Genomic DNA, 22,929 nt, shown 5'->3' with positions numbered 1-22,929 from the left:
GCACATCTACTTCATAACGTGTTGTAAAATCATCCTCGCCACATGCGTGATCTTCAAGACAAATGGCTGCTTGTCAGCACATAAGTCAGTGTGAGTGACCGGCGTTGCTCTCTCTCTCTCTTTATGATGTGCGCTTCCCCTCACTCACCCCATCCCTCCTTAATATGATGTAAAAAGCTAATCGCATGCAAATGTCTGTTGTCCCGGTAACACGGCCGAAAAATCCCTTTGATGTTTCACCCAACTCATTCTCTCCACGTTCTCTTTGTTCGCCCGAGTCTCGCTGCCTCACACCCCCCCTTCTCTCTCTCTCTCTCTCCCTCACTCTCTCTCTCACTTTCTTCTTTTTGCCCCCCCCTCCCCATTTAAACCCATTCTCTCGCTCTCTTCACATTTCTATCAAGACAAAAACTTCTCTGCCCTCAGCCATACCTTTCTCACACTCACTGCGTCTGCTGCGCCCCCCGCTCACTCGTCTGCCTCATTCTTTTGCTCTTGTTCTCCGTCTCTCCCCTCTCTGTGCCTCTCCGTCTGTCCCTCCTTCATTTCCCATCATACCATCTACTGTCTTTGGCCTCTCTCTCTCTGCGCGCTCTTTTCATCTCTTTTTTTCCCCCTTTCAAAAATGTGATCCCTTCTGCTGGTCACTGAGTGGCTGCCATTTTCAGCGTGTCAGTAATGTTGTCAAGTGCGTATCCCGCATAATGCTCTCATATGCACTAAATGTCATCAGGCTCTAAAATGGCTGCGGGGGAAAAAAAGGGAACAACTTGGTTCTGTTCATTTAATAATCCCACCAAGACAATTGAACAGTTACAAAGTCAAAAAGGAGCATGCAATTGAAAGCATTCAAAAATGTAAACATAATACATGACGAGTTCATGAGAGGCTTATAAAGACAGCTTGTTTCTTTGGCACAGACTCCTGTTTACAATCAAAACTATGAATCACGCCAAGGTATTTATGGTTTTGGGAGAGTTGGATCGCACACACGCCCCGCTGCGGAGAGTATTTTTGGCCTGAATGTGGGTTTAGTGCTGTAGATACAGTACATTCCTCCCACAGTTGAACAGGTTTGGGGTCGGTCGCATTTCAGTCCTTCATTCTTCTCCAAGCAATCTGTCTTTTTCAGAAATGGGATTCGTCCCCTGAACTGCCTAAATTATCAAAGAAATTATCACATTATTCCATTTTATTGCTAGGAGGTTGCTCTCCCAAAGTTCTTAGTTTTGTTTAATTTCAGAATCAACATTGTCTAAGATGATTCTCCTAAAATTCCTTCGGTTCTTTGACTGCAGATCTTTGTGTCTCGGCTAATCTGAGCACAGTCAGGAGAGCGAGAGATAATCAGGAGACTTCATCTCAATTTCTTCACCATTTACTCTTTTGGCTACTATTAAAGTAATATTCAAGTTAAGCTTAATTGACAGCATTTGTGGCATAATCTTGATGACCATAAATAAACCATTTCAACTTGACTCTACTGGACACCCTTGTGAAAAATAAGTACACTTTAGCATACTTTTAAAACGTGTACTTATTATGGAAATAATATCCTTTAAAAGAATGTACTTAAGTGTGAATATAATGAATGTAATGTTTCCAGGTATACTTAATTGCATGTTAATTGTCATTAATTGAAGATGTATTATAAGTTAAATTCAAATAATGTTTTTTTTTACCCTTTTAAGTACTTAAGCACAACTTTATTTGTAATTTTATAATTCTAGTATCTTTGAAATTATGGTTAAAGTGTACTGCTAAAATATACTGTAAAATGTAATTTCAGTTGTAATTACACATTTATAATGATGTTGTGAAGTTGCAATTCAGTACATTTAAAATATATGAACTGTAAATGTAACATTGAATAACACACTGCAGTTAAAATTATAATGAAGTACTTATGTGCATATTAGTCAACACATCAAAATAAATGTACTTCTTTAAAGCACGAAAAAAAATTAATGGCCTGGTTTCACAGACCAGGGATAGTTCACACAAAAATGTCATTCATAACACGTAAGATGTTTGCTCATCTTCAGAACACAAATGAAGATCTTTTTGATGAAATCTGTGCTTTCTGTTTCTCCATTGACAGCATACGCAACTACCACTTTGAAGCTTCAAAAAGTTCATAAAGTAATCGTAAACTAATCCATATTATTAATTGAGCGGTTGATGGCTTTATATGATGAACAGATTTTATTTAGGATTTTATTCACATTTAAGGATCAGTGAACATAAACAGAAGCTCAACCGAACATGCTTGACGCATAAGAACAAACCTCATTGGTTCTTGCGGAAGCTCAAACGTGCTGCGTAACACATGAGAATGAACCTCATTGGTTCTCACACGTCAAGCGAACATGCTTGAGCTTCCGTTTAACATATCTGATGTGAGTTGATGAATGTGAATAAAAACCTAAATTCAATCTGTTCATCATATAAAGCGATCGTGTATCTTCAGCAAATTTGGTCTAAACAGCTCATATGGATTCGTTTTACGATCTCTTTATGAACTTTTTAAAGCATAAAAGTGTCAGTTGTGAAGCAGTCAATGGAGGCACAGAAAGCTCTCAGATTTCATTAAAAAGATCTTAATTTGTGTTCCGAAGATGTGAGGGTGAGTAAATGAAGACAGAATTACATTTTTTGGGTGAACTATCCTTTTTTTTCTTGAACTATCCTTGCATGTTTGAGCAGTCTTAACTGAAAGCAACGTACACTGACATACCTTAAAACATGTCAGTGCCATTGTTTTGCCTCAAGATGCAGACCAGTAATGTATTTTTTTCCCCAAAGCCATGTTTATAAAAGCTACTTAAATGTCCTTATTTAACTAAGGCCTAATCCTGGCCCATCTGTGAAGCCATTTTTATTTTTATTTCACTTCCTTTTCACAAGGGATTTACATTGTAAGTGAACAGGGCCAATTTGTAAATGTAAATGCTAAAATGTGTGCGGTTTCAATATTATAGCCAAATGATAAACAATATGTGTTAACATGATTTTAGAGTAAACACAAAAATCTTAAAACAAATCTTTTGTATAAAAGGCACATTCACGCCATGTTGTAATTATCATAACTACGAGATTTCAACTTGTAAAAAGCGTTCACATCCTCATAGAGCTCGTAATTGCAGCTTGTAAAATGGGAATTTTCTGAGAGCTCCTACTTGTGACCACTGAACCACCTGACCGCTGCAGATTTATTTAGGCATTGATGAGGCATTGATGGTTTTGCCATAGAAACGCATAATTCCCCGCTCAGAAAGAATAGAACATCACGTGTTGTCATCTTGAGACTGCGGTAATGGCGTGAACACAGCAAAGGTTAAAGTCACAATATGTAATTTTTCGCCGCTACAGGTCGCCTATTCAAAACAAAGCTGTAGCTTGATGACGCCTTTATTTCACAGAGCTTTTATTATGCAACAGACGAGCGCTTCCGCTTCTTCCACTCATGCGTATGTGGGGTAACACAGCGCTGTTTTATCATATTAGATATATTTGAGTATGTTGAAAGTTATGTAATAATGCTACACTGTCCGTGAGACACTTATTGCACACTTCAGTAAGCTAGATCGATATTAGGCATGGTAAAACATGGTACTCGCGGTAAATCAAGAAAACAAAATTTGAACAGTAAGACTAACTGTGTTGAGCTATTAAAGCGTCTTTGGTGTTTCCATGGTTTCTACAAAATAAAACCGGAAATCGAGGTTAACTTGGATATGATGTCATTGATAGGCGACGCACGGACACAGTCCGTGTCCTGGTTAAAATTGCTTATTTCTCTGGATTTAAACATTCTTGGAAACATTTGGGATAATGCAAGTACACAAATCAACAAAATATATAATATTGTTGTAGTGGTTTTTGAATATTTTAATCTAAAAAAATCGTACATATTGTGCCTTTAAAGGTGCACTATATAACTTTTCCGTCCACTAGAAGTCGCCTGTTCAAAACAAAAGGCGTAGTTTGATGACGCAACGTTTGAGCACAGAATCTTGGGACATGTGGTCTTCACCTCACAGCCGGTGGAAATGAATCGGGATAAGACTCGGGCAGAAATCATGTTCATGGATGCGATTATTTACGTTACTGTAGTATGAAGCAGAGCAGGACCGAGTGTTGTGGAGCTGAGCAAGGCCGCTGGAGCGATTGGTAATAAGATGAAGGTAACACACGCCTCGCGAGCAGCAGGACTGTTATTATGGCATAGTCGCCTGCAGGACTTTTATTATGACACAGTCGCCGGCGCCACTTCCGCCTTTCTGGTCATGAGTATGAGGTAACGCAGCTCTGTTTATCATATTAGATACATCTGAGTGTGTTGAAAATGATGTTATGACATTACTCTGTGCATTCGCCTAGCGGCTGCTATAACACTTGAGGCACACTGCAGCGGGAGTAAAGTAACCGAAACCGAGGGTAACGCAGATATGACGCAATCGACAGCCAACTCCCTCACGTCCCGGTTCCATGGTTAAAATAGCAATTTCTCACGATTTACAAATAGTTGGAAACATTTGGGGTATTGTAAGTACTCAACTGAACAAAATATATAACACTGGCCTAGTGGTTTTTGGATATTTTACTGAAAACATTTTACATAGTGCACCTTTAAATCAAATTGTAAATCTCTTTTTGCAATGTCAACTTAGAATCCCTAAAATAACCGTAAAAAATATTATTTAAACAGCTTAACAGGTACTTCAATAAAATTATAACTTGTGCTTTAAAATGTTGGCCCCATTCACTTGTAAGAGCCTAACCAGAAGTTTGATTATTGAGTCAAAATATATTTTTGTGGTAATCGAACATCACGCCACAAATGCCGTCGATTGATCTTAACCCGGAATATTCATTTAAAAAGAGCCTATTTGGGAATTTGCTTTCATACAGGTGTAACAGCACATCAAGCTCAATAAACAACTTGATGAAATAAAAACTCTTTAGCACAAGGCAAACAAAAACCTTTTTGTTTGTTGTTTTATCAGTAAAAGAAATGCTCAGAAGTCAAGTTTCCACCATCTAAAATATGCAACAAGACAGAGGACTTGAAGTACAAATAGAGCTTATAAAGGATGATTTTCCAGAGTCAGACCTCATAAATTCAAAAGTGGATTACAGTTGCTCCAGTCAGAGCTGAAGTCAGTTTTTTACGCGGTTGAACCTTTGAGTAGATTAGCGTTCCAGCATCTAATACTGCTTAAGACTGTGCAGAATCTTGCTAATGGAAAAGCTGAGGGCGGAGTTAAATAATTACATAACTCATAAAGCATAAAACACACCATCCATAGCAGCTCTCTTTTGAAATGCAGGTCTGGATTTGGCTCTCGGATCGGCCATGGCAATAAAAGACAGCTGGTGCTTAACTAAACTCAGAGAATGGAGAAGAAAATGTTCCCTCTTTCTTCAATACTCTGAGATGGAGATGGGCCGAAATACCAGATGTGTCCTCAGCCAACAGTCTAAGTTTGATATACAAATCAGTTAAAGTGTTTAACGCAGATATCACAAAGTGCTACTTGCTGCATTGACAGAATCTTTGCCACTTGCAATATTTCGAGAGTTTGGATTTGATCCACATTTGCATGATAGAGCACAATACAAAACATTTACAATGACGTATGAAGCTCCATGTGACTTCTATGGTGAATAAAGCGGATAAATCTCAATCTTTTCATCATTCAAGTGCACTTACACACAGATATTCACCTTAAAGTCAACATGAAAGGTCACCTTCCAGAACATTTCCATGTTTTCCAATTATTGCCCTAATCTTTATATTATTTTCAGTCAGAATGGAAAGATATTACATTTTGATAAAGGATTATTGAGATAAACACTTTTTCTTTCGGTATAATGTACACCAATGAATCGTGCACACAGTAAAGTGTATTAAGAATGTACAATTTGATTTCATGTTGACTTAAATGTCATCTTTTTTTAGTTGCTAATGTGTGTGATGGGCCTGAGACTGAAAGTCACTTAAAAAGAGTAACTGAAATGATAAGAAGTGAGATGGTTGCTGACATATGACCTCCAGTCTTCTGTAATACTGTATTCACATGGCCGTGTGCGTCTCATGATCCAGTTTGTGTCCAGTTGTCCCAGTTGTAAATATGTGTGTTGATGAAAGAAACCGCACCAGACAGCTGGGAAGCAGACACAAATTATGCTATTATGCTATTAGTGAGAATATGGAAGATATTTATATGGACAAAAAGTAAGATGAAATTCTGATAGCTTGTTATGTAAATCAATGAGATCCTTATAACAGTATAGCAGACTACTTACATAAAATGCATATAAATATCAGTTGTCACTTTATATCTCCCAATAATATATCTTAGTAAGATGTTAATAAAATGCTTAGTTTTATGATCAAAGCTCTGTAGTTTTAAAAAATTCAATGCAATGCAATACAATACAATGATAAACAAATAAATGTTCCTCAGAAGCTTGATGGATCATTTGGATGGATCATATATCATACATTTTCTAAAAAATGATGTACGGATAAACATCATCAAGTAAACCTAAATTGCTTGAGCAAGTGTTTATCTTGAAATATTACTAACAATTTGCATATTAAATATGATACAGTAAGCTTTGTAGGGTTAATATGCATTTAATTGTATATACCGGTAATGTTTTGTAGCATTAGCCCCTGCAGGTAAATGCTGAAACTGTACACTCTGCTTCTAAAAGGAATCTGTTTCCATTGATGGATATTTAAACGTATCCAAGTATTCTGAATAAATACATAATCGAGCAACATGTGTAAAAATTATTTTGTGGACAAAAACACAAAACAATACGTTTAAAATACTTACATTAGTTTTTAAGACTTGCATTGTGAGTTGATATGATTCACACAGAGGTGGAGGGTGAAGTGCTCTATAAAACACAAACACATATCATCATCATCATCATCATCATCATCATAACCATCATCATCATCTTTACTCACTGCATATGTGTGTGTATGTGTGACTCACCTGAGTGTGTCCTGTTAGCTCGCTGTTTCTCTTTGAATCTCTTGCAGAGGCGGGTGAGTCGCCCCCTTTCATGCTGCCCACAGAAGACGAATCTGAACAACTGCTCTGAACTGATAGAGAATGAGAAAAAGCATAAAAACGTGTTGAGAAATAATCTAGGGTGGCTCTGATTTCATAATTGTGTACACGAAAAATTAGAGCCTATGTTTAAGACAATTTATATTAGTAGTACTAAAACTCTCTCTCTCTCTCTCTCTCTCTCTCTCTCTCTCTCTCTCTCTCTCACACACACACACGCAATTCTCATTACCATAACAAAAACATCTCATCATTACTCTATTAAATAATTATTAAAAATGCTAATATTAAACGTCATAGCAATATTTCTTGTACTGCCTTTACAGTTTTTGCTGATTTTAATAAAAAAAAACTATTATTTTACTTTAATACAGTACAAATTTACAGTATTACAGTAATAAGAAATAGCAAGAATTATCACTGAGAATAATTAAGACAAGCACTTCATTTTAAAGTCATGCATGTCAATGAAACCAAAAGTAGGCTTTTATGTGTGTATGTGTGGTATATATATATAGGGCGATCGGTGCGTGTATATATATATATATATATATATATATATATATATATATATATATATATATATATATATATATATATATATATATATATATATATATATATATATATATATATATATATATATACACACACCGATCAGGCATAACATTATGGCCACCTTCCTAATATTGTGTTGGTACCACTTTTGCTGGCAAAACAGCCCTGACCCATCGAGGCATGGACTCCACTAGACCCCTGAAGGTGTCCTATGGTATCTGGCACCAAGATGTTAGCAGCAGATCCTTTAAGTCCTGTAAGTTGCGAGGTGGGGCCTCCATGGATCTGACTTGTTTGTTCAGCACATCTCACAGATGCTCGATTGGATTGAAATCTGGGGAATTTGGAGGCCAAATCAACACCTCAATCTTGTTGTTGTGCTCCTCAAACCATTCCTGAACCATTTTTGCTTTGTGGCAGGGCGTATTATCCTGCTGAAAGATGCCACAGCCACCAGGGAATACTGTTTCCATGAAACGGTGTACATGGTCTGCAACAATGCTTAGGTAGGTGGTACGTGTCAAAGTAACATCCACTAGTATGGCAGGACCCAAGGTTTCCCGGCAGAACATTGCCCAAAGCATCACACTGCCTCCGCCGGCTTGCCTTCTTCCCATAGTGCATCCTGGTGCCATGTGTTCCCCAGGTAAGCGACTCACAATCACCCGGCCATCCACGTGATGTAAAACAAAACGTGATTCATCAGATCAGGCCACCTTCTCCCATTGCTCCGTGGTCCTGTTCTGATGCTCGCTTTCGATGGTGGACAGGGGTCAGCATGGGCACCCTGACTGGTCTACAGCTATGCAGCCCCATACGCAACAAACTGCGATGCACTGTGTATTCTAACACCTTTCTATTGGAACCAGCATTAACTTCTACAGCTACAGCCTTCACTCCCCACATGCATCAATGAGCCTTGGCCGCCCATGATCCTGTTGCCGGATCACCACTGTTCCTTCTTGGACCACTTTTGATAGATACTGACCACTGCAGACCAGGAACACCTCACAAGAGCTGCAGTTTTGGAGATACTCTGACCCAGTCGTCTAGCCATCAAATTTTTGCCCTTGTCAAACTCGCTCAAATCCTTACACTCGCTTGCTTCTAACACATCAACTTTTAGGACAAAATGTTAACTTGCTGCCTAATATATCCCACCCACTAACAGGTGCTGTGATGAAGAGATGATCAGTGTTATTCACTTCACCTGTCAGTGTCATAATGGCATAATGTAATGCCTGATCAGTGTGTATATATATTTATATTTAATTAAATTAAATGTAATTCATATATATATATATATATATATATATATATATATATATATATATATATATATATATATATATATATATATATATATATATATATATATATATATATATATATATATATATATATATATATATATATATATATATATATATATGAATTACATTTAATTTACATATGTGGTCCCTGGGCAGGATGATGCTATTTAAATATACAGCACTACATTACAATCAAAAAGGAAAGAAAAAGAACAGTACAAATAAAAGGGCTTACAAACAAAAAATACAATACATCACATATCACATTTTATATAAAAAGTCCAGATCAGTGATGACATTTATTTTGTCTTAAGCATAGTTTTAAAAATACTAATGTTTTAATATGTTGAGAGATAAAGTGACATCTGGTGGAAAACAAGGATAATTGCATGCAGTGACGGAATATGAGGATACATGTGTTTGTGCCTACTTAACTATATTTTGGGGACAAAGTTGTAGCTAATCCTGACATCCTAAGTCTTCATTTGTAGATTTTTTTTTTTAAATTGTAAAAATTTAGAAAGTTTTCTGTTAGGGTTAGGTTATAGTATTTATGACTAGCATACAAGTCTATGCAATGTCCCCATTTAGAGGTGTGTGTTTGTACCTCTGTCGTTCAGGCTGAAGCTGGAGTCCAGTTCTGAAACTTGAGCTCCAGTCACATCCAGTAGCAGCTTACTGGAAATTCCCATACACAGAGACTCCTTCAGACACAACTCTACACACACACACACACACACACACACACACACACACACACACACACACACACACACACACACACACACACACACACACACACACACACACACACACACACACACACACACACACACACACACACACACACACACATAGACACACACACAATCAAACACACACACACACACACACACACACACACACACACACATGCTTCGTTCAATTACAGTGGCCCTAATTATACAAGCACAATTAAATCACACTTAAAATGTTCTTCATCATGTCTGAAGTCTCAATGTCTTTGAATCAGCTGGTGTGTTCTGGGGATTTTTAGTGGATGTATGAAGTCAGTTCTCCTCAAGTTTACACTGTTTTTGTCATTATTTCTGTGTGACTTCGAGTCCAAAATATATAAAACATCATTAAACATGAAAATGTGTAGTAAAGTGTCATTTAAGAGTCTCATTTGCATAAAGAAAAGACAAAAGTGCAAATTCAAATCAATGCTTTAATGACTGACACGGCTTCATTTTCCATTATAATTAATCATTAATCACAAATTGGTCTTTTCCAAAAACTGCCCCTAGACAAGATCCTGCTGAAAACACACACACACGTGCGTGCACACAGAAGACGTCTAATTAAACTGCCTTTTAGTGTTGTCTTAATTATACATAAATAACTAGGTCAATAACTGCAAAGTATTCATATTTAAGAGCTCATTAATTAGGGACGATGGGCACTTAGTTAATTAAGCAGAACTTTGTGGTATTTAACTAATGGATTTTTGGTAGTAAAATCTAAAGCTAAAGTTGTGAGAAAAAAAACATTTAAAAACTGTCAAAAATCCTAGTACGTTGCCTACTTCGACATCATCTGCATGCATCATAAGCCCTATTTTGACATTTTACATGGTGACATTTGGTAATTTTAGGATTTACAGGCAGTAGCGGTCCAGTCCCAATCACAGATGTCAGTGTTTTTCTCTCACCACTGCAGAGGAAATTTTTGCCAGAATAACTTTTATAAATAACTTTGTTTTTTGACAAACACCAGGCTCATGTGGTAATTTAATTTGGTCTCAGTCGTCATCTCTGAGTGGGCATGTAATGGTATAACATTTTAATTTAACTGATAATTGCTTTTGTCAAGGTTTGAATTAAGTTATAAAAAAGTGTTACATTTGTTACAGTAGTTATTATGCTTTGTTAAATTAATTATGTTTAGTTAAAGGGCTACTTCACCCAAAAATTAAAGGGGTCATGAACTGGCTCTTTTTATTTTTTTATACTGTTTTCTGAGGTCAACTTATGACGTTTGCATGGTTTTTACAATTAAAAAACATCATAATGAATAAGTAATAGGCTATTTTCTACCCTGGTTTTGAGCCTCTCTCATGGAACGCTCAGTTTTTATGGGCGTGCCGCACTGAAGACTTGGAAGTAAAAGCCCACTGCTATGATTGGATAAGCTTTGCATATTATAATGAGCTATCGGCTCCCCCATGAGTACACGTGGGGAATTGTTTTGAAAGTGTGTGGGGAAACGGCAACCGGAATGATTCGCCCACAGGGCTCGCAAAATGTCTTTATCAAACAAACACAATGATTTATCTCTCGTCCACCTGCAATTAATTGGAATGTTATTTTTTATTACTTGTCCCGCCCGATCGGTGGATATAACCGCGAACCGCACAAGAGTCAGACAAATCAGCATGATCAAAACTTCTACGATTGTATTTTTCCTTCAAATATCAAGTCAAGAGAGTGAACAAAGCGCATCAAGAAAGGAATGTCATTTCACTATTTAAGATAGCCCGTTGGTTAGGCCGGTGATGGATTTTGGTAGCCCGTCTGGAAAACACATAGCCCCGGGACATTCTTCTTCTGTTGAGGCGATGTTTCACCACACTCTGACATCACAGCTTGGCACGTTCTGAGATTGAGCGTTTGCTTATATCACGATGAACTTTTATAATCAAAGGCTGAATGAAAAGTTGATTTCTCAATTCATGACCCCTTTAAAATTCATTATTTACTCACCCTCATGTCCAAACCTGTAAGTTTCATCTTCGGAACACAAATGAAGATATTTTTAATGAAATCTGAGAGATTCCCTCCATTGACAGTTAAGCAACTAACAGTTTGACTTTTCAAAAAGTTCATGAAGAGATTGTAAAATTAATCCATATGAATTGAGCGATTTAGTCAAAATCTTCTGAAGAGACTTGACCGCTTTATATGATGAACCGATTGAATATAGGAATATTTAATATATAATATAATTCTATTCGCATATAAACATTCATCAACTCAAACATCAGTTGTGGTAAACAGAAACTCAAGCATGCTTGCTTGACCTGCGAGAACCAATAAGGTTCATTCTCGTGTGTTACGCAGCACGCTTGAGCTTCCGCAAGAACCAATAGGTCATGTTCGGTTGAGCTTCTGTTTATGTTTGCTGATCAATGTGCACGTTTACTTCCACACCTGTAGGGCTGAACGTTTAATCGCATTTGCGATAATATCGCGATATGATAAAACGCTTTTTTTTTTTAACCGCAAAGGCTGCGATTACACTCACGGTCACGTGACACGCGAGAGTAAAGCAGTCAGCTCTGAGGAAGCATCAACTTGGCATGCTATGCAACAGAACAGTTTATATTTAATCTATCTAATATTTTATTGGTCATATTATACAATAGGGGTGGGAGAAAAGATTCTCTCTGGATCGATTCTGAGCTTAGTTTTGAACCACAGGTGCGCGACGGCGCTGCGTGTAAAAATACCCGTATGATGATGGCTTCCAATTCCTCACACACACACACACACTCACACCACTTGAACCTTCCGTAAGATAATCTTTCATAAATTTTGGAAAGGTTGAAGCGAATTACATTGACATTCGCGGGCTTCATTGCACAGGATATGCGCTGCGAGTGTGAGAAACGCGCGCTTTGCTTGATGTTACTCTTGCAGTTGGCGTGCTTTCCTGACTGAATTTTCCTTACAAATGCTCTACGAATGCATCTTTTGGATATCGTTTGTTATATATTAAAAATAGGAAACTCACTGACAGAAGGCTGCTTTCAATCCCATAGAGAACATATACTTGAATCTCAAAATGCTTTTATGACACAAAATGTAAACACAGACAGTTATGTCAAGACTTAAGGGATTAAATAGACAGTACAAACCACATTTTGAAAACGTTTAGATAGTCAGGCTACTCTAAAATACTGAAAGCACTCTTTGTTTATAGCTTGTAATGTGTTTTTTTGTTCCTCTTTATTATTTACTAGCTTTTATGGTTTGAAGCTATTAGTTAATATATTTAAAATTCTTACCATGCAATTGTTTTAATACATTTTTTAAATGTGTAATTCAAAATGTGTAATAAAATCAAGAATAGTTTTGGAATCGGATCGTGACTCCCAGAATCGGAATCGGATCGGATCTTGAGGTGCCTAAAGATTCCCACCCCTATCATACAATAATTTATTGTTTGTCTTTGTTGAATAATACAGAAGATAAAAAGCTTAAAAAATTATTGCATATTAAATCGCAATCGCAATATTGGTCAATAAAAACGCATAGATTATTTTCCAAAATTGTTCAACCTTACACACCAGTACGCTGATAACTCAGCTTATTTAAATAACATGTTGTCCGGGTTTACATGCAAACCAATAACCAGACAACGCATTTACAAAACGCAGTTACAAAACTTTATTATAAATCGGTAGTGACGTCAAAACGTAATAATTTGCGTATCTGACTCCGAGCATTTCATTTGTTACGTCAGTTGTGATGGAAAATAAACATTAAAAACCGAAGAAGTGTATTGCAACATGCCAGCAGGAAATGGGTTAACACGTTTACATGATCACGTGCATTGTAGGTTTATTAGGCATAATCGGGTTAAGAACGTGCTGGCAAATGCACTCAATGTACAATATATATGAATAAATCAATTCAATGCTGTTTGCTGATTGAGCTGTCATTTTGCGTCATCGGAGGATTTTTTGGCCAGAGGCTAAAGACTACAGCCACTAGATGGAGCTGTTCCGCATGTTATCAACCCGCCCATAGGGGAGAGATCTCACACACAGAATGTAGACACAGACGGCCGCACGGACAATCATAACGGATCTCGGTGCAGAGTAAAGTGAGTGTTTCAACTTTTCAATGAATTCCTGGTATAGTTTAGCTTCCATATGTGATCTGAAAACATGCCAGACTGGCGCTTAGCGTTACCTCAGCTCTGCTCAGCTCGAATGAAATCTGTCACTGCTGCATCTGTGCCGTGACTCTCGTTCGGCTCACTCACACTTTATTGAAAAGACACGTTCAGTTTTTAATTGTAGTGTTTATTCTCTAACTGAACAAAATTATTGTATTACTATGAAGATCAAAACGACGGTGTATGGAGCAAGTGCATTCTGGGAGTTGTTGTCTTTCATCCACATGAGACAAAAATAAATTTTCTGTCTTTTCTCAGTCTAGAAGGCACCAAATTCAAAAATAATTTAACATTTCTACTGCATAAATGACCCAGTTTAAATACAAAGCTTAATGCTAATCACTGAAGTAACCCTTTAACTCATGATGGTTAACAATGATGATCATAGGATAAAAAAAACATAGAGACCAGTGATTTAACTCATTTTGTAGCAGCTATTTGTACTAAAATGGCAGAGTGTCCATTGAGAAAACAAGCATGTTTAATTGTATTGAATGTGCACTTGTGGTGTACTTAGAATTTTAAATGTATATTTAAAGGTCTCATGGCATGAAATTTTCATTTTATGAGGTTTTTCAACATTAATATGAGTTCCCCTAGCCTGAATACTGTCCCCAAGTGGCTAGAAATTTTGATCGGTGTAAACCGAGTTCTGGCTGTCTTTCTCTGCCTTTGAGAAAATGACAGCTCAGACGAGCTGATCTGGAATTTTCCTGTTATGACATCATACCAGGAATTGTTACCTCCCTTTCCTCCGCCCAGAGAATTTGGCACGCCCATGCAAGCGCTATATTTGTCCTCGAGAGCTTGGCTCATGGCTTGTGAACGAGTGAATGCTGGCAGTTTCTCAGTGTTTGGATGTACAAATGAAAACAGAAGTCTTTTTTCAGTTCCTTCTGATCTGTGATCAGTGATTTCTGATGTGTAGCTAATTATTCAAGTTCACACAGAACTTTATTATTCGTGCACACGCTGCGGCTTCTCTCTCCCTACAGAACGGTGTTTTCGTGTTTTCTATCTTGTGAATCAGTTATTTTGTACGTCCTGGTCGCGTCTATCTGTTCTAAAATGTGCATTCAGTTGTGAGTTTCTGCTCAACATCGGCAAAGCCACATCTTTAGAGATAAACCTCACGCACGCCGAAGCTCAGGCTGCACTGACTGGTTGGCCTTCAACATCACTGACCCCCAGTACTGCATCTGGCCCACAGCGGAGGCGCCTTATGTGGCGTGAGATTAAGCAGAACGGGGGTAAGCGTGAGGGTATCCCGAATGCGGGCTAGGCTAGCCAGCTATTCCCACAATAAACTGGATTACATTCGATTACTGTTGTTGTGTATTTTTTTGCGCTGTGTACTCAATGCACGTCACTGACGCTTTTCATATGATAGGAAAATATCTAAAAATAATGCTATAATCAACACTTACTCGTAACTCGTTCATCTCGACAGCTGTAATGGTACATTACATGTTACAAAGTTGGTGAATAATGATGAAGACGGACTCGGCATGACTGGGACTCGTGTTTATTCAGAACTCTCAGATACAAACAAAATAAACTTGCGCTGACAGCGCTCTCACAAATCAGTAGTTACTATAAATAACTTTGTTAGCAATTGCTCCGTCTCTGGTCCGTGATGTCCGGTTTGCGAACGAATCATTCTTTTGAACCGGTTCTTTTTAGTGAACCGGTCGAACCAGTTCACCAAATCGGATATATAATAACCTGAAGTATATGCTAGTAACTACAACAGTTCACTGAACTGAGACGTGCTGAGAGAACTGATGAGAAGTGAACTCAGGTCCATCCGTCTCTCCCACGAGCAGGCTCGTGCCTGCTCGTAGACCTTGTTAAACCACGCCCCCTCCGCTACAAGATCTGATACTCTCATTTCAAATACAAAGATGTCAGCCAATCACAACAGTGGCCGTTTTTACTGAAGTCTCACAGCAGACACGCCTCTTGAAACAGGGCATTCAGCCACAGGGCAAACATCAGTATAGAAAAAATGCCTTTTAATTCTAAATTATGAAATTTTATGATGTCAAAATCATCCTAACAATATAAGTACACCTAATAAAATAATAGAAAAATGCCATGCCATGGGACCTTTAAAAAAAAAGGACAACTTGGAGATAATAATATTAATGAAATAAAGGCAAATTAAGTCCACTCACAGATGACATTTTCACATATTACTTGTGTTCTGGTTTCGTTTTCATATTGGTCTTTCAGGCCCCATCCACACGGAGACGTGTTTAGCTGTATACGTAAATATTTTGTACCGTATTAGCGTTTCGTCCATACGGATCCGGAGTTTTGCGAGCATGAAACCGTTTTTTTTTTTTTTAAACTGGGTCCCAGAGTGGATAAATCTGAAAATGACACCCTTGCGTTTCCGTGTGTACAGCCAATCCGTATATTTTGTGAAAAGGTGATGTCATCACACCACGTCCCGCACAGGAAAAGACTAGAAAAGGATACAACTATTGTGTATACAACTTTTATGTGTATTTTTTGGGCAGAATTACAGCACCACATACTGGCCTGGCATGTATACTACATCATTATGAGTCGGTTTCAGTGCTCTTGTATGTACGCAGATATTTCTTGAAGTGAAGGGAAAAAAAGATTGGATAGGGAAAGCTCTGGCTTCTTGTGGACGGGGCATCAGTTTCCTGTGTTCCTTTGTTTCCGCCAGTCATTAGTTGTCATGGAAATTCATTAATGAGCACACCTGTCTGTTTTCAGTTCATCACCATGGGCCCTATTTTAACGATCTGGGCGCATGGACTGAAGCCCATGGCGCAGGTGCACTTAGGGTATGTCCGAATCCACTTTTCCTAGTTTAACCTCTAGGAGTCGGAGCTGTTTTGGGGCCCTTTAGAAGTTTTGACCTGCTCTGACATTTGTGTTTTTTCAGTTGCTTATAAACACATGAATGGCAAAAGTTTAATTACACTGTATTCAGCACAAACTGGGCTACCATAATATGTGAGCAACATGTATGTACATGCTTGTATTTTTGAGAGAAAAATGTTTATGCATGGTTTTTGAGAAAACAAAAAAATTTGTTTTAAAATTAAAAGGTTAGTTCACCCAAAAATGAAAATTATGTCATTAATTAGTCACCCTCATGTCATTCGACACCCGTAAGACCTCCGTTCATCTTCGGAACACAAATTAAGATATTTTTGTTGAAAGCTGATGGCTGAGAAAGGCTTCAGGTAGGCCTCCATTGGCATTCAGTACATTTACACTCCCAAGACCCATAAAAGGCACTTAAAACGTCGTTACAAAGTCCATCTCACCACAGTGACTCTACAATAATTTTACGATGCGACGACAATAGTTTTTGTGCGCAAAAAAAAATCAAAATAACACCTTTATCTAACTTGTTCTTGTCTTCCGTGTGTGCCTCCTGAAAGACGAATGCCATATGCACCTAGGATGACTTGAGGGTGAGTAAATCGTGGGCTAATTTTCATTTTTGGGTGAACTAACCCTTTAATACGTAACAGAGATCAGAGATGAGAGGAGATGGTGATGTAAAGTTGAGAGGTCAGATGTTTGTTTCTGACCTGTGTTATGCATGGCGTGAGTCCAGAGCAGCTGTGCGATATCGTGGGTCCAGGTTTCTCTGTCCTGCACGCTTGCGCCCTGGAGAGTGAGACAGTCCCTGGTACGAGACGCCTGTCTCACCCACACCTCAAACCTCAGTCCGTCCTCCCCGACGCTCTGAGTGAGGCCCATCTCAGCCGTCTGAGCAAACACAGTTAGTGTGACACTCAAAGATCAAATGTGTGTGTGTGCAATGACCTGAAGAAAGATCAGGTCATTAATATAAGAAGTATATGAAGTATATAATAAGTGAGTTTTACTGATCAGACTACCAAACATTATGGATATTTGTACACACCAAAAAAAAAAAACCCACCAAAAAAACTGATATGCCACTTATAACGTAAACCATATACTTTAAAAGAATATACTTAAGTGAGAACTGAATGTAATGTATATTAGTAAGGTAAATGCAATTAAATAAAAATGTATTATAATTAAAATTTATATTAAATGCAATTAGCTGATTTTTAAACGGCTTAAACATGAGGTAATTTTTAACACCTCATGCTGTTATCATTTTTTAGAAAATTACAGGCAGTATACTGTGCAGTACACTAGTATGCCCCCCTCAGCTTGTGTGTGTGTGTGTGTGTGTGTGTGTGTGTGTGTGTGTAATTATGTTTGTGTACCTTAATGCTGTGTTTGAAGCTGTACACACTGCATCCCGGATTGGGTGTTTTGTGTTTGGTGAAGATGACATAGTTCTGATAGAGGAAGACATTTCTGATTCCCGTCTTCTTCCTTCGGCCTCCACCACAAACACACAGCTCACCCTGACGCACCAGCTCTCCACGCTCTGCCACGGGTATCTGAAACACACACACACGTTGGGTTTTCATGTTTTATGGGGATATTCCATAGATGTAATGGTTTTTATACTGGACAAACTGTATATTCTATCCCCTAACATCATTCTTTCCCAAAAAACATCACTTAGTATGATTTATAAACACTGCAGAGCATCATCTCCTTTTTGTTTTGTTATTTGATATATGAATGCTATGAAGGATGCACCAATATTGAAGTTTTATATATACAGCATATATAGCATTCTTTTAGCTGAAGATTTTAATGATTTACCATTTTTTCCAGTAACGGGCCAGTAACATTTTATTTACTCTTCAAGACCCATTTTTGCTTGCATTTGTGGGTTGGTGTGTGGTAGGTGACTGTATTGATTATAGGTCCACTCATGTACATTCATTTATGTCCTAGAACCACTTGAGCTGTACTCGAGCTGGGAACTTCAGCTCAGGTTGCTCCAGTTGGAATGAACCTGTAATATGTGTGGGTTAGGTATGGATAAAAAATAGCAATCTATCCATAGCTATCTTTAAATTGCTATGGATAAAACAGCCTGCTAAATTAAAATCTGTTCATGAAAATCTGTTCAAGGGTCATGAAACCACATTTTTTAAATGTTAAGAGATAGGTACGTGTTGCACATTATTAAAATAGATACATATCACACTGTTATTTGTCACACTATCGCTTTTATCCAAAGCCATTTTCAGAGCTTTCAAGGTATAAATCCTTGCCAGAATGTGTTAGAAATTAAAAACCTGTTATCATGGTGTTGTTGGCAGCATTTCGAGCTACAGGGAGCAGTTATTTTATAGTATTTATTAATATCTTGAAGCTTATATATATATATATATATATATATATATATACACAAACTGGCATGGAGGCATGGACTCCACTAGACCCCTGAAGGTGTGATGTGGTATCTGGCACCAAGATGTTAGCAGCAGATCCTTTAAATATTCTAAGATTCGAGGTGGGGCCTCCCTGGATCTGACTTGCTTGTTCAGCACATCCCACAGATGCTCGACTGGATCGAGATCTGGGGAATTTGGAGGACAAGTCAACACCTCAAACTCATTGTTGTGCTCCTCAAACCATTAATGAACCATTTTTGCTTTGTGGCAGGGTGCATTATCCTGCTGAAAGAGGCCACAGCCACCAGTGAATACCGTTTCCATGAAAGGGTGTACATGGTCTGCAAGAATGCCTAGGTAGGTGGTACGTGTCAAAATAACATCCACATGGATGGCAGAACCCAAGGTTTCCCAGCAGAACATTGTCCAAAGCATCACACTGCCTCCGCCGGCTTACCTTCTTCCCATAGTGCATCCTGGTGCCATGTGTTCCACAGGTAAGCGACGCACATGCACCAATTGGCCATCCACGTGATGTAAAAGAAAACGTGATTCATCAGACTAGGCCACCTTCTTCCATTGCTCCGTGGTCCAGTTCTGATGCTCACATGCCCACTGTTGGTGTTTTCTGGCAGTGGACAGGGGTCAGCATTGGGCATCCTGACTGGTCTACAGCTATGCAGCCCCATATGCAACAAACTGTGATGCACTGTGTATTCTGACACCATTCTATCAGAACCAGCATTAACTTCTTGAGCTATTTGCCCATTTTTCCTGCTTCTGACATATCAACTTTGAGGACAAATGTTCACTTGCTGCCTAATATATCCCACCCACTAAAAGGTGCTGTGATGAAGAAATAATCAGTGTTATTCAATTCACCTGTCAATGGTCTGATAGGTATATATATATATATATATATATATATATATATATATATATATATATATATATATATATATATATATATATATATATATATATGTATGTATATAGAGAGAGAGATAGATAGATAGATAGATAGATAGATAGATAGATAGATAGATAGATAGATAGATAGATAGATAGATAGATAGATAGATAGATAGATAGATAGATAGATAGATAGATAGATAGATAGATAGATAGATAGATAGATAGATAGATAGATAGATAGATAGATAGATAGATAGATAGATAGATATTAGGGGTGTAACGGAACACGTATTCATATTGAGTATTTTCGGTATGCGTCTTTCAGGTTCGGTACATGTGTAAGAATACAGAGTTGTAGCCCATTAACCACCATTAACCACCAATAATCACAATAAGTGTTGTTACTTTCTATAAGAAACAAAGTCTCACATCTCAAATTCTGTCATTTTATCACAAACATCAAACAATAAATGCCGCTTTGACGCTCTTTGATATGGCATGACAGAGTGCGAGTAAACGGCATCCTCTTTAATGCTAGTCACAGAATAAACATGAATGAACATTTGATGATGTTGAAAGATACAGTACAACTTATTGAAACATATAATAATAATAATAATAATAATAATAATAATAATAATAATAATAATAGTAATAATACATTTTATTTGTAACGCAAATCTCAAAGTGCTACAGATTTAAAAAATATGTATTATTTTTTTTTTAAATAAATAAGAATAAATAAAACTGAAAAATTTAAGTAACAAATCAATCAAAAGCTCTGCTAAAAAGGTGGGTTTTAAGACCACGTTTAAAGGCATCTACAGTCTGTGGGATCCGCAAGTGGTCAGGGAGAGCATTCCACAGACTGGGGGCAGCTGAGCAGAAGGCCCGATCTCCCATAGTACGGAGTTTCGTCGTGGGAGTTGTGAGAAGATGCTTTGAAACAGAACGGAGATTATGTGTGGATGATTGTGTGGTGAGTTCCTTGAGATAGGTGGGTGCGTCACCATGGATGCACTGATGAGTAAGGAGGGAGATCTTATACTCGATCCTGAGCGAGACAGGAAGCCAGTGCAGAAAGTTTTGCTTCATCCACGCCTTTATCTCATCCAGGCTTTATCTCATGATCAAAGTGGATGGAGTGAGGTCAGCAAAGGGGGAAGAATTTGTCCTAAGGTAAAGTTGAGTGTCATCAGCATAGCAGTGAAAAGAAATCCCATGCCGGCCAAGGGGGAGCATGTAGAGTATGAACAGGATGGGGCTGAGCACTGAGCCTTGAGGGACACCGCAGGTGACCTTGTGTGACAGGGATGTAGCTTCTCCCAACGCAACATATTTAGTTCTCCCAGTGAGATAAGATGAGAACCAGTTGTGGACAGAGTCAGAGAGACCGATGGTGGAATGTAGATGGTGAAGGAGGATGTTATGATCAACAGTTTCGAAAGCTGCTTTTAAGTCCAGGAGGATGAGAAGGGATGGGGAACCAGCATCTGCCGCCTTCAATAGGTCATTTGTGACCCTGACCAAAGCTGTTTCTGTGCTGTGTCCTGTGCGGAAACCAGACTGAAATTTCTCATATAGATTATTTTGTTTTAAATGGACCTGAAGCTGTGCAGCAACAACTTTTTCCAGCACCTTAGAGGGGTATGGAAGGTTGGAGATGGGTCTGTAGTTGTCAATAACATCTGGGTCTAAAGTGGGTTTTTTAAGAAGTGGTCTGATGATAGCAGTTTTTAGTGATGAAGGAACATGGCCGGCTTGGAGGGAATGATTAATGATCTTGGTTATAAAGGGACTTAAGACACAGAGGTTAGATTTTACCAAGGCTGTGGGAAAGGGATCCAGTGCACAGGTGGATGGTTTCATCTTTCTGATGATGTCCTCAACCTCGCGCTGTGTGATGATGGAGAAGCAGCAGGGATGTTGGAAAGTCCCAGGCTGTGGATCGACAGTCGGGACAGGCAGAGCGGAGGTGCTAGATAGGTGAAAGTGGATGTTGTCTACTTTGTTCCTAAAAAAGGTCATGAACTTATTGCACCTCTCTTCTGTTGTTTCTGAAAAAGAGTGAGTTTGCGGTTTGAGGATGTGATTTATAGTGGAGAAAAGTTTCTTGGAGTTTCCAGGGTTATTGTTAATGATGCAAGAGTAGAACTGTGACTGAGCATCTCTCAAGGACCTTGCGTAGGCCTTCTGATGCTCTCTATAGGCTAGCTTATGAACAGTGAGTCCTGAAAGCTTGAGACGCCTCTCAAGTAAACGCCCAACCGTCTTCATCTTCCGGAATTCGTCACAGTCCTGACAGGGGCGTGAAGATCTAGAATGTTGCTCAGAGATTGGTTGTAGAAGTCAACCAACTCCGTGACTGAGGGGAGATCAGCAGAGGAGAGTTGCTGGAGGTCTATAGTTAGAGTGTCTTGGTTAATCTTTTTCAGGTTCCTGAAGCAAATTTGACGAGTATCTTTGGCATGGGAAGAGGGGCGTAGCAGCTCCACTGAGATGGCCTGGTGGTCAGACACACCCAGATCACACACCAAGAGGTTTCTAATATGAGGAGAGTTGGAAATGACCAAGTCCAGAGTGTGCCCCCTAGAATGAGTAGGGACATCCACATGCTGTTGGAGATTGAGGCAGTCCAATAATTACAGAAACTCATCTGTCAGGTGGCAGGAGGGGGTATCTACATGAATATTAAAATCTCCTAATATTAAAATGTTGGCAGAAGTAGAGCAGAGTGTTGTAAGAAAGCCATGCATCTCAGTGATAAAAACAGAATTTCTTTTGAGGGGCCGATAAATAAGGAGTATTGTCAAAGAAAAA

General features: G+C 38.4%; 1 protein-coding gene across 1 annotated transcript in view; it reads right to left on the bottom strand.

The window, feature by feature from the left end:
- Window positions 1–2,797: 2,797 nt before the first annotated feature.
- Window positions 2,798–22,929, bottom strand: part of arhgef40 (Rho guanine nucleotide exchange factor (GEF) 40) — a gene marked incomplete at its 5' end in the record, with an annotated part of 69,062 nt that continues 48,930 nt past the window's right edge. The window contains 6 exons of the mRNA XM_079803429.1: window positions 2,798–6,170; window positions 6,852–6,915; window positions 7,017–7,126; window positions 9,573–9,683; window positions 17,491–17,671; window positions 18,163–18,342. Coding sequence (XP_079659555.1) covers window positions 6,889–6,915; window positions 7,017–7,126; window positions 9,573–9,683; window positions 17,491–17,671; window positions 18,163–18,342 — 609 coding nt within the window. The 3' untranslated portion in view covers window positions 2,798–6,170; window positions 6,852–6,888. The remainder of the gene's footprint in view (window positions 6,171–6,851; window positions 6,916–7,016; window positions 7,127–9,572; window positions 9,684–17,490; window positions 17,672–18,162; window positions 18,343–22,929) is intronic.

This window comes from Gobio gobio (assembly GCF_949357685.1).
Source record: "Gobio gobio genome assembly, chromosome: 2".
Classification (NCBI taxonomy): domain Eukaryota; kingdom Metazoa; phylum Chordata; class Actinopteri; order Cypriniformes; family Gobionidae; genus Gobio; species Gobio gobio.
The sequence above is the reverse complement of the archived record's forward strand: the minus strand, read 5'-3'. Positions and strand labels throughout refer to the sequence as shown.